At 41.0% G+C, this 12,606-nt stretch overlaps 1 protein-coding gene across 4 annotated transcripts in view; it reads left to right on the top strand.

The window, feature by feature from the left end:
- The window catches only part of CCDC88C (coiled-coil domain containing 88C), an 86,257-nt gene that overhangs the window by 36,406 nt on the left and 37,245 nt on the right, over positions 1 to 12,606 (top strand). For all 4 annotated transcript variants that reach the window (XR_002440605.1, XM_021403265.1, XM_021403264.1 and 1 more), the window contains 6 exons: positions 4,243 to 4,301; positions 5,907 to 5,990; positions 7,137 to 7,277; positions 8,024 to 8,208; positions 8,796 to 8,877; positions 9,282 to 9,440. Coding sequence is in view for 3 of the 4 variants with exons in the window: in XM_021403265.1 (XP_021258940.1) it covers positions 4,243 to 4,301; positions 5,907 to 5,990; positions 7,137 to 7,277; positions 8,024 to 8,208; positions 8,796 to 8,877; positions 9,282 to 9,440 (710 nt within the window). In the remaining variant the exon portion in view is untranslated. The remainder of the gene's footprint in view (positions 1 to 4,242; positions 4,302 to 5,906; positions 5,991 to 7,136; positions 7,278 to 8,023; positions 8,209 to 8,795; positions 8,878 to 9,281; positions 9,441 to 12,606) is intronic.

Below are 12,606 nucleotides of genomic sequence, written 5' to 3'. Positions count from 1 at the left end.
GAGGGATCAATCACATCCCTGTTCTTGTTCTCTGTCCCCTTTAGATAAGGTATCTGAGTGAAAGGCTCCCCCTCCCTTAACCAGAGGAAGAGGAATTGATCCTGTGATCACATTCCTGGAATAAATAATGTGTTGCTATGTACTGCTTGAGCTGGGAAAGCTCCTACTGACTGTATTAACTCCGTAGATCCCAGGCCAGACAGCTGTTAGATCGTTCAGTATGATTCACTCTGTAACTATTGCAGTGACTTCTTCCTTGAAACAAGTCGTTGTATTTTTTTTGTACTTAACACATTTTTCAGAGCTGTTCGACAGTGCGATTTGCAGATTGTACTTTGTCCTTCTAAAACGCAGCCAAATGTGGTGTTATGTATTTTAAATTATAAACTGAGCAGCTTTGAAGCTGAGAATGGTGTTCTTATTATTTAGCTCCCATTTGGCACTCATCATTTGGGACTTCTGAGGGCTTCTACAGCTGCACTTGGAACACGAGACTGTTGAGAAGACAGAGCTGCTGCTCCTAAAAATTCTGTAGGAGTTGAGCTTTTTCATAGAATATGGTATATGTCTTCTGGATTCAGGAACTTAATGAGCTTTCATGTCCTCTAAATCATTTTGTTTCAGGCCATGGCAGAGTTTACCTTCTTCAGTTTGTTTGGTCATAAGCAGGAAAGTTGCAAAAACAGTTTGTGAGAAGATGGCATCCTTGATTGTTTTCTAGAATACAGGGGACTGAAAAGAAACCTGAAAGTTTACTTAAAGGGTTTAGAAAGCTTTTCCAGGAATCTGACTTGCAGAATGATGTAGCTGACATTACAGGCCTCTCTTCACTGCACTTTGCAATAGTCAGCCATTAAACTTGGTCTGTTTTTGTCTTCATCCAAGGGTTTTCTTAAACAGTCTTTTCAGAAAAATCTGCTACTGCATCTCCAATCCTCTGCATTCAATATGAAAATCATCAGCATATTTATCATCAGTCATAGTTCTTTAGGAGCTGGAGAAGAGGGGACTTGAAGTTTTCTCAGAACAAGAATGGAAATGAGGTCTTGTGTGCCTGTTGTGGTAGGCCTGTTTCTGTCTCTTCAAAACAAACAAGCAAACAAAAACTTTGCTATTTAGATCCCCTTTTCAGTTTACATGGAAAGTTTATGAATGAGCGAGCCCCAGATCCCTGCTGGTAAATATCTATAGAAACTGTTTTTCATTAAAATCGTAAAAGATGCTTGCTCCCACTGGGGTCCTTTTTCAAGTCTGATTTCCTTCCTCATTTTGTTTCACTGTCCACCAGAGATGCTGAGGTTCATAAAATATAAAGTTAATAACAAAACACAGCCTCAGTAGTGTAAATTTAGAGGTCAGGCTTTTCTCATTCAGGATGTAGCTACAGCTGGGAAAAGTAGTGCCTGTGCACTCACTGCTTCCCAGCCTCTCCACAGAGAGCATGCTGCCTGTGGTACTACACATACCAGCGTTCCCTCTCTTCTGCTGGAGGAAAATTAAAGCCAAAAAGCACATAGAGAAGCTGCACAAGCTCCAAATCCCCTATACTTGGGTTCATTCTTTTATGTTTTTCCCTCCTATTCCCTCTCTCATATTTTTAAGTCTTCTGTATCATCCCTGTACCTCCATCCTCCCCTTTTGTTGTGCCGCCTAATCCCTTTGCTGCTGTCTCCCTGGGCTGTGCCATCTGTCTGTCTCCTGTGAGCCAGGGCAGCTCCCAGCCCACAAGTGGTGGCTGGGATTCCCCCTCCCAGCCAACTCGCTGTCGAAGCAGATGGTCTCTGCACATCCCCCAGGTGCTGGCTCCCTCATGGGCACAAATACATGGCCTGACAGTGGCTGCCCTGGAATTCTCAAAAAGGTGTAAATGCCCCAGCTTTTTTACTAGTACCTTTCTGTTTAAGCGCTAATTTGAATCCAGTCTGTTCACTTCAGCTTGTGGCTGCCTGTCTGCCAAGAGCTCTGCTCCGACCTAAGAGCTTGTGTCCCAAGTTGGAGGAGGATATTCTTGGTAAGCTCAACTATTAAGGCTGCCAAGTGTTAGCTTCAAAGCAGCAGCAGTCTAATAAACTTACTATTACCTCAAATATTTTAATTTCTCACTGCTTTCTATAACTCTGGTTTGGCCTTCCCTGCCTAAGGGACTTGCCTTGTGCGTGCCCCCTAGGTTCTCCTCTTAGTGGGAAAGCTCAGGTGGGAATAAGGCCCCTGAGTGGTATTTCCAGGCAAAGCCAGAATGGGGCTGACCTCGTTAAGTTACCCTGCAGCAACAGCTGAAGGTATTGCACCTCACAGGGTCAGGTAGTATCACTCATGCACATCTGTTACCTGGGGAGAGAAACAAAGCCTGCTGCCTTTGGTGCAGAGCACACTTTGAATAGCTTCGGTATTTCCCATGGTCTTTAGGATAGTGCAAGTGGACTTGCTGCTGGAAAGTAATTGTGGCTCACCTGCAGGACAGCTGTGGTGCACAGAGCGTAGTGCAGAGTGTTAGAGCTGGGCTCTGAGCACTTGTACCTGTGATGAGGAGCCACAGCTGCGTATCTTTCCCTCAGTCTCCTGGAGAAGGCGTTCAGCCCTCAGTATATCTGGGAGAAGGCACAGGAGTTCCTTGCTGTCCTTCACAGAGCTGCTTTCTCTCCTGTCTCACAGGCGTGTTCTGCCTTTAATTCCTGGTCTGACTGTGCTTTGAAACAGATACAGAATGAAACCAAGTGCTGAAATCGTAACGAGAACTTAATTTTGCAAAAAGAAAATGTGTTCTTACCAATGTTGGTATCTCCTTGGGCTAGTAGTGCCCGTATAGGAACTGCTGGCAATGCGATGGATCTTTTGCTGTTGTTTAGTGGTTTTTTGGTGATACTGACTGTATTGAATGCTGTGTTATTAAGAATTGTACAGAACAAGCAAATTTTCTCAGACTGAGATTTTGTTGGTGTATTAAATGGTGAGTTTTCAGAGGGAGCAAGCCAGGTATGCTGCTAGATAGAGGGGGAGATGGTATGCTTTTCAGAAACAGTTTTTAAATATCCTGAAGGAAAATAAATATAATATTGACAAGGTAAAGTGAGAACTAGCATGTTTTAATTACGTCTATCTCTGCAGAAGAGTTCTTCTCTCTGCAAATTCTTAGTGATAAATAATGTGGGACTTGAATTCTGAGAATTCCAGCATTGATTCATGTACTGATAATTTGTGTACATCACTTGAAACATTTTAAAAATTGTTTTTCATGAAAACTGTTGAAAAATTGTTTAACAATCTGAAGACTGCTGAGAGCGGTTCGTTTTCTAAAGGAGAGCAGCAAGCAGACTATTTCCATAGCTGTCTGCGTGCTGCATTGCCAGGCTCCCGGGCTGCAAGCAGCCCCATGTTGATGTAGGTCAGTGTGCCTCTGTGGGGCCACACATGGGCATTGTTCCAGCTGCCTGGCCCTGCTCTGCACAGGCCTCTGACCTGGTGCCGTCAGCCCCGTGGTGTGTTGCTGGAGGAACGTGGTGGTGATCGGCTCTGCTCTGTAGTGGGAGCAGTGGAACACTCGAGTAAATCATAATATGAGGTGGGAATGTTTATCATGCAGTTGCATGCTATGTGTTGGGAAGCAGCTGTATAGGGATGAGAGTAGTGTACGAGGCCTGTTTCTTTCTTTCTCCCCCAGTGTGAATGCTGAACAGTGCTCAGTGTTATACCTCCTTGAACGTAGGGCTTGCGCTTCACAGTGTGAACAGAAGAAGAACTAGCTGCTAATGTATCTCTCTGTTAAAGAGAGAATTTGTGTACACAGGATGGCATGAGGTCTTGGGAAGGCTGAGCAGCAACTACTTTACAGGTGCAGAATTTAGGATGGGTTTGTGCACTGAGTGTAACCATCCTTTGATCCTCTCCAGGGGGTGTCTTGTTTTATTCCTGTTTTCCACTCTTGTTAATCACAAAACAAGGGATAAGCACTGGGAAAGAGGAAGAAGTATATATCTACTGTGTTAATCAGAAGAAAACCTCAGAAAATGTAGGTGAGGAAGAAGATCTTTCTGGATTTTGGATTTTAAAAAATCCATAAGAGCTGTATTGATACACGGAAACTGCGAAAACAATATAATGGACGCATATATGGTGTCAACAATGCCAACAGGCCACTTGTTCAAAGGAGAATATTCCTGTTTTGAGGAGGATATTTTGGAGATGATAACTCTGAGATGCTTAATTTATGTTACACGTATGTACTAATTCCATTTCTTCCTCTAGGTAAAAGTATGGAAGAAATTAAGAAGCTGCTGTTGTTGGTTCTGGGATGTGCTGTGCAGGTGAACCTCATTAAAGGCTTGGAAAATATTTTTATGAATCTGTTGTTACTTCGGGATAGAGAAAATCCATAGAAAGACCATTGTTATATGAACAAATGTCTAGCTCAAGATAGCTTGCAAACTAAAACTGTGAAAGTAGGTGAATGAAATTATTGTAGGGGAGAAGGCAGCATGGGGAAAGGAAACACGCTGTGTGCCTCAGCTTGTTAGCAGTGCTTAAATCAGCCATAAAGTACGTGCTCTCGTAACAGAGTGCAAGAAGAAGCTTTGAATAGTGCTCTTGATATCAAGATCGTTGCTGATTTATTTTCTTCTTTTAAAAAATACCTCTGTAGTAGTGCACCCTTGATGCAAAGCAAATAAATAAGTGCAAAGTCTAAACATTTGTTTAATGAAGCTTGATTTTATTTGCACTATCATTTGATTAAATATTATGTGTAGAAAATACGAAATGAATAGTTACTCTGTATATTCATGTGGGGATTTTTATCTGATGTTTGTTAAATAACTGGACAGGCAGTGTACATGGGAAACTCCGCGGAAATAAACAGCAGTTACCAGATAAAGCACTCAGTGTTCTGCCCACCAAACATCCATGATGGTAAACAATAGGGGTGTTGCAGGCTGGCCTTTGCTTATAATTGACCTTGTTTATAGGTCTCTTATGTTTTTGTCATTCCTTAGGACACTTACTCTGCTCAGCTATGTCAAGTCAATTATGTCAGGGTAATGCTGTCTTCGTATGGCTGCTCTGAACTTTATCTCTGTGCTGCATTGCAACACAAAGAATAAAGGTCTGAGCTGGCAAGCAGCTGTGCATCCTCAGTCCCTGTTTACAGGGCTGAGGCCCTTCCCAATGAAGTGAATGGTAAGACTCAGAAGCAGACCCCTGAGGGCCACAGTAAATGGCAGAATAGGCAGTTTAAAGAAACCCTTAATGTTTAACTTCTCTTTTGTCTTCCTGTAACAACTGTGCATTGCAGTATTAGTGTACAGTTGTTGATACATTGATAACAGATGTCTGACTTCTTAAAAACCTTTAGTAAAAGATTTATTAAAATCCGTTTGTCTGAATTGTCACTCATTTTTATCTAGAATGTTTTCCATCCCTGTTTTTTATCTAAAGCACATGCTGATTTTGTTCAAAAAGCAAAATCAGTTGTTGATGTGAAAATAGTATCTAAGGAGATGAATCTTATTTCATTGCCAAAGCCACGCATAATGCAAACAGAGAAGCAGACAGGTTGAATGATGCAGTGTAAATGTAGGTCTTGTACCCACCTGGTTTATGTTTGTATGGCTCCATTAGCGAAGCTGTAATGATTTCCTCTGGCTGTTGCCCCACCTCTTGTTTTTAAAGAGCAAACCCAGCCACTTAACTTAGCCTTGCTTGTGTGTGCTGTAAAAGACTTTAAATAATTTACAGCATAATTCAGTTCTTGCTCCATACGGAGCAGTAAAGTGCTATACTTTCTAGCATAATGAACTGTAGATCTTGGACATTTTATTGTTAGCAATTTAGTGATATTTATGTGTATATGTATATTTTTTTTTGATGAAAAATGCTGTAGTAAGTTTTAGGAATTTCACTTTTTTTTTTAACAGTGTGAAAGAAAAGAAGAGTTTATTGAAAGAATAAAACAGTTGGATATTGAAACCCAAGCTGCCATTGTGTCACACATTCAGGAGGTGGGACTCAGTATTTCTGTTTTGATTTTCTGTCCTTTTCTTGACTCAGTACATCAGTGTTTTCAAGTTTGGTACTTCAAATTTCATGGTAGATTCATGAACTTGAGAGGAAGAAATGAGTGTTCTCTGAATATGTGATTGCAGTAGTGTTAAAATGGTAGGCATTTTTAAAAACATCACTACGTTTAAAAAGTTGCAGTGGCAAATGTCTTGCTTGCCACTTTCAGACTATATAGAAGATGATGTTGTAAGAATATTTGTGTAAAATATTTCAAAAAGTGTGTATGGCTTAGGAGCTGAATTCCCCTTTGCAGTAATGGTGTAGGCACAGTCCCTTAGTCCTGTGGCAGGTGAGACATAGGCTCCCCAGTAGCATGCTTTGGTCACTGGGATCCGAACTCAGTCTTGAAAGTTATTCTCTGCAATTGAAATTAGACATGTACATTGTTTTTAAAGAGAAGCATGATCCAATGACAAGAATATTCTTGGACTTCTGAGGTTTCTGTAAAAGGAAGGACCATGTGTGACTGTTAGGAGCCAGCTTGCTTTTGAGATCCAAAGATAAGCCCTGAGCAAATGCCCTCTGTTGTGTGCGCCTCACTGGGAAATGGGCATTGGGTGAGTTCTGGTGTCCTCAGGTGCAAGTGCAAAAAACCTAGTGCACTGAGATTTAAGGAACTGGTTGTGGAAGTCTAAGACAGGAACTTCTTCAATAACACTTAGAGGGGGGGGAAAAAAAGGATGAAATAAGCACATCAAAAGCAGAAATATTATTTAACTGAGCTTGAGAACCTTTTCACTTGCGTGATGTTTTTGCTAAATGAACCAGAGGAAAAAAGTCTGGGTGAGGTAGCAGTGAAAAGAAACACTGCCAGCAAGAGCCAGATTGATTTTTAATAAAGTCGGATCCTTTCAGCTCTATTAGCTGCAGATTGCAAATTCATTGAAAATAGGGCTTACCAGTCTTAGCGAGTCCTTCTTAATTCCTGTAGTGATCACTTCATTGTTTAAATTAAGACAGTTTCTAACATATCATCAGCAGAACTTGTGCTTGCATATATCCGATCACTTAAGAAATCATCAGCCATAATAATAAATAATAAAAAACCCAGCCAGTGGAAAGACTTTTTTTTTCCTTGTTCCTAGGTGACTCACAACCAGGAGAATGTCTTTGACTTGCAGTGGCTAGAGCTCCCAGACATGGCTCCAGAAGAACTGGAGTCTCTCTCCAGGAATATGGTGTTCCACCTCAAGAGGCTCATTGATGAGAGAGATGAGTGCACAGAGGTACAATGACTTCTCTCTCATGTAGTGCTCATGCAGAGCAGTTAAGAAGCTCAATTCCTTCTCTTATTTTTGTGTGCTCTGCGCTTCTGTTTCTTCTATGCCTTTCTTTTGCACCTCAGAAAACCTGTAAAAAGATTTTGTCTTTTCCATTCTCAAACATGTGATGAAATGATTGGTAAAAGAAGTGCATGCAATAAAGATACCAAAATGTTTGGTATCTTAAGTCACCTAAAAGTTGTGACTTTGTCTTGAGATTTCTATCTCTGCATGTCTGCTTAGCTGTTTAAGTGATTGCTTGCCTGACTCTCCAGTGATATTTACCGTTGTGGGTTCCAGTGTCTTTGCTTTTTTCCCTGTGTGAAACCAGGCCTTTGTGTTACTGACTCATCAGTTCTTCTCACTTCACATCTCTGCAGGATGCTTCTCCCCTTCTTTTTACCTGTTAATTTTCTGTCATGCATTTGACTTTGTGATTGTGTTAGTTAAAACTGTTAGTAGTTGCAGTTTATATGAATTCTCCAGGAAAAATTGGCTGTTTTGTGCATTGGAAGGGAAATGTTTTCAGTGGTCTGAGCATGGTGGAGGTTCCTCTACCCGTTTGTCTGACCTTTCCACCTGACTATCAGTTGAATTCTATAGAATAAAAACTTATTTTCTACATTTATACATCATTTTCAGATGTTTGAAAAACAACGTGTAGTTTTATTACTTATCTTCTGACTCTACGTGCTTATCTGTATTTCCAGGTGATTGTAGATCTCACTCAAGAGAGGGACTATCTACAGTCTCAGCAACCATCGAGTCCTCTGAAGGCATCAAGTCCAGATTCTTCTCCAAACCAAGCCAACCCTTTTTCTAATGAGGACAAGCAGCACCTTGCAGTTGAGCTGGCAGACACGAAGGCTAAACTGAGAAGGATTCGGCAGGAGCTGTGAGTCACCAGTGACTTGTGCTTCTAGGCAGACTTGTGTATTAAGCCTTGTGTATCCTGAAAGTGCAGTTGCCTGTCAGCTTCAGCAGATTGACTTCCATGAGAGCTCTCAGAATCATGTCATTCACATTGTATTTGTAGTAGTAATAAGCTAGAATGAATGTTCCATCATTCTTTTTTATTTTTTTTAAATTGATCATTAAACACAGAGTGGCTGCTTTTTGTTTTTGTCTATCATCTCTTCCTTCCTCTCTTCTTAAAATGCCAGTAACTAGCTGCACTTTTAATTATTGGTAGGAAGTCCAGAGGGCAATGAAGCTAACTAGAATGGTGGCAGCGTCAATGAGATTTAAGCAGAGTTAAAACAAATGAAGTTATAATTTCACGTCTGTGATGTGTGTGTTATCACAAGAAAATACACTTTTATGAAATTGTCATGCCATGAAGGAAACTCCATTTTCAGAATATGCTGGAGGACTTCTGTTTGCCGTTCTGGTTTCTCAGCAGGATCCGTATAATCAATATAGTTCCGGGGGGGGAAAAAAAGAAAAAGTATTTCATTGAAGTTTTTTCTAATCCTTTTTCAGGGAAGAGAAGTCCGAGCAGCTTGTGGATTCTAAACATGAAGTTGAGCAGCTCACCCTAGAGCTGCAAAAATTAAAACAAGAGGTAAGGTGGGCTCATTTCACTGAAAATGCCTCTTTCATTTTGAAGCTAAAAAATGCCATTCTGTATTTTCAGTGAAGAATTCCAGTCACTCCAGCAAGCTGTTTGACAGTTATGAGTGTAGCATGGTGATGCTACACTTTCTGCTTAACCGGTGAGAGCAGTCTCATATGTTTAGCTTGCAAATAGTCCAGTAATGCCTGCCTCTTATGTAACATAAAACGTGAGTCCTGGCAGGCTGTTACACCTCTTGTAGAATATTTACTGGTTAGTGGGAGAATTGTCTTACTTTTGCACCATGAGAATCGAATTTGCCTACTCTTAAGAAAAAGAAAGTCTTAAAGGACATGCTTTCAGTATGTTTTTAACTTAGATTTTTCTTCCTGCTTATCCCTCATATCTCTTAGAATATCCACCTGGCCTCAGATGCTCGCTCTGCCCGAGCATATAGAGATGAGTTGGACTCCCTGAGAGAAAAGGCAAACCGGGTGGAGAGACTTGAGATGGAACTTGTTCGGTGCAAAGAGAAACTTCATGATGTGGATTTTTACAAAGCTCGCATGGAGGCAAGTGAAAATGAAGTGCTGAGTAATCCTTAATGTTTGGTTTTTGTTGTGTTACCAGTTCGTGTGTCATTTCATGTGTCAGTCAGTCATTGAGCTGACTGTAGCAAAACATGAAAGCAAGTGGAAATTCTTTAACGTGCCTTTTTGCAACTGTTGTTTGTAGTAGAAAATCTGTATCTTCCCTAGTGCCTTGAGTAGGGTATGTCAGTGAGAAATATATACTTTTGTTCCAATAATAGTGATAGTTATTCATCTTAGTTACCTGCAGCTATGCCCATCCTGCAGTTACTAAATAATTTAGGTTGAAAGGGACCTTGGAGATCATCTAGACAAATAGATTGTTCACTGCATGGCTGACGCTAAATCTAGGTCAGATTGCTCTTGTTTTCTTTCCTTTCAGTGCTCTGAGCTTTTCTCACCTAAACTCTGAATAATTCACACATGTCACGTGTCTGCCAAAGTCAACTAAATATCTAGACTTGCTAAACACACTGAGGTTCTGTAATTGACCACCTCATTAGGGTTAGATAAAATCCCAGGTCTGAGATACAAGAGCAGTGTTGAAGCTCTCATTTACTAGGCTGAGAACACATGTTATTTCAGCTCTATAAACCCTACTTCATAGGCAGTTTTTTTGTGTGTGTGCTTTTTTCTTCCACCAAAGGTGTCAGCTAGCTTCTGGTTCTTGTAAACAGATTCACAAAGATGACTGGCTATGAAATGTAGCAATAGCCAACAAAAGCCTGCCTCCTTTTTCAGGAATTCCCTGTTTATAGGAGAGAGTATGAAACTGCTTCTCTGTATCTCTACCTCGAGCTGGCAAATCAGTTGTGCATTAATCTCACACAGAAAGTACTAGTGTGACATCCTGGTATTTCCCTTTTGGCTGTGCACTGGGGTTGCTTAGCTTCTACCTCCTGCTCAGAGATTTTACCTGAACTAGGAGAAGACTGTTTTTAGTCTTGTGGCTGTTTCTTTTTTTTTTTTTTGAGTTCTCAGCCTCCTTGCTTGTCCCAGAGCCAGCAGTCTTCTTTCACTGTCTGCATGCTAATCTCGCTGTCGTGCAGCAAAGAGACCTCTGCTTCAGTTCCAGTTTTGTTCAAACTTTCTCCCCCTTTTCTATCCTGTCAGTTTTTGATTTACATTTTGAATCCTGGAGATGAGTGTTGGCTCTCCAAAGATACCTCCCTGAGATACCATAGTAGACAGGACAAAGTATATTTCCCGTCAATATGGCACTTTTCTAGTTTTGGGGGACAACATGGCCTATGGCAAAAGTCGTTGCTGCCATAGAGGCTGAGCTTTTCTAATATGTGGCAGGATTGCACAGCTGTCTGCAGGCTGTTATTTGGACTAGAATAGCCAGAGTGTTTCACATTCTTACCACTCCTTCCCATTATTGATCAAACCTTGGCACAGCCATCAAGTGGCAGACTTGTGCAGTGGCAGCATCAGGCAAACTCCACTGGTTTCATGCTGATACATTCAGGGGATTCCACAAGGCACTTTTTTTCTGTCTTTTTTTTTGTCATGGAGTAACACAAAGGCTGTTCATAGTAGCCATTATCCAGCTCTCCTCAGTCCATGGAGTTTTCTGTTAGTGTCTCAAGTCCTGCACCCATCCAAATGAAGGACTAAAGGCTGAGGTTGAGTTCAGTGTCTGCTCAGATTCCTCCCACTCCTTTGAAGACTGTTAGGCTCACCATTCCAGGTTGTAAGATTTGTTCAGGGATGTCCAGTTTTCTAACCACTAGGCTGTACAGTGCCAATTCATCTTGTGGCATTTACTGATGTGACTGGCTTCCTGAGCACCAAGACTTAAGACCTAAACTAATGTCACAGAGGCTCAGCAACTAGTGGGTGCATCAAGTGCAGTGTAAGCCGCATTTCTGTGGTACCTTAAGGCTCATAGGGCTTTCTCAATGTTGTCAATAAGCAATGCCAAATCAGTAAGTGAGAAGAAAGTGTTCTCAGCTTCATGTATCAGTGCAGAAAGCTACTAAGTGAGTGTTTGAAAACCTTTTCTTTCCTATTCGTTTACACCTTTGGTAGTTTGAGCAAAGAGTATGAAAGGTGCTCTGCGTATGATACTGCGACAAGCTTTAGGAATTGTTAGCAAGCTAGTAAGTAGTTTCTGAAAGCGTGTGATACAAATCAGCTGTGGCAGCAGGAAGAGATTTAAGGAACTGTTGCAGAGTGGCAAGTCTGTCTTTCTATATGTGAACCTAACACACGTAAGAATGTTCACTGGTTTCCTTCTCTGTATTTGATGACAAAGTTATTCTGAAAAGATGTTCTAATTTGACCATTTTCCAAGGAACATGGAAATTAATGTGTTCTAGACACCTTCCTGCAGGGGTGGCTTGATGAAGTCATAAGTGTGAATGTGGAGGAGTGGGCTTCCTCCAAGGAGGTGCTTCTCTTCAGCATAAAGCTTTCCTCCAGCATTCCTCTCCATTGAACCTGATGCAGCTTCAGGGTGTCAGATTATTCTCAGAGGCCAGGGAGTCTGCCTTGCCTGTCCTTCTGCCTTCTTGCTTGCAGTCACATTGCTACACAGGATGGTGGGAGGAATTTCTGTGAACATTTAAAAAAAATGCAAAAGTATCTCTTATGTTTTCATATGGCTTACTAAAGCAGTGTTTGATTGTCTCATGATGTTAACTGTATCATGGCTCAGTAGGGGCAATTTCTGAACTGTAGAAGGAAGGAGTTTGAACTCTGTTTAATAACTAGGTCTGGATGTGCATACAACTTTTCTAGTTTTAGATTTAAACAATCTGATTGCTACTTCAGTTTCTGAAAATGTCTTTTGGTAGCAACACACCCTGATTGTGCAGCCGCTTACTCCCAGACTAAATTGTAACCATATGAGTACGCAGTGCCATTCTTAAAGCTATTTCAGGGCACAGTGATACAGGGTCAGAACACAACATACTGTTTGTTTCAGAAATATAGTTACGAAAGCAGGATTATGTATGTTTGATATTAAACCATCACAATTTGAGAGCAATATATTCTTGAATCTCTTGCCTGTCAAATTCAGTGTATTTTCAAAAATAAACAGCCATCTATTATTGCTGCTGACTAAGCTCAGTTTAAAAGTAAACTCATAATGAAAGAAAAAACGTTACTTCTGATAGAAGCATCACCATGCTATGACCAC

Source organism: Numida meleagris, chromosome 6 (genome assembly GCF_002078875.1).
Source record: "Numida meleagris isolate 19003 breed g44 Domestic line chromosome 6, NumMel1.0, whole genome shotgun sequence".
NCBI lineage: Eukaryota > Metazoa > Chordata > Aves > Galliformes > Numididae > Numida > Numida meleagris.
This window is presented reverse-complemented; position numbering and strand designations above follow the sequence as displayed.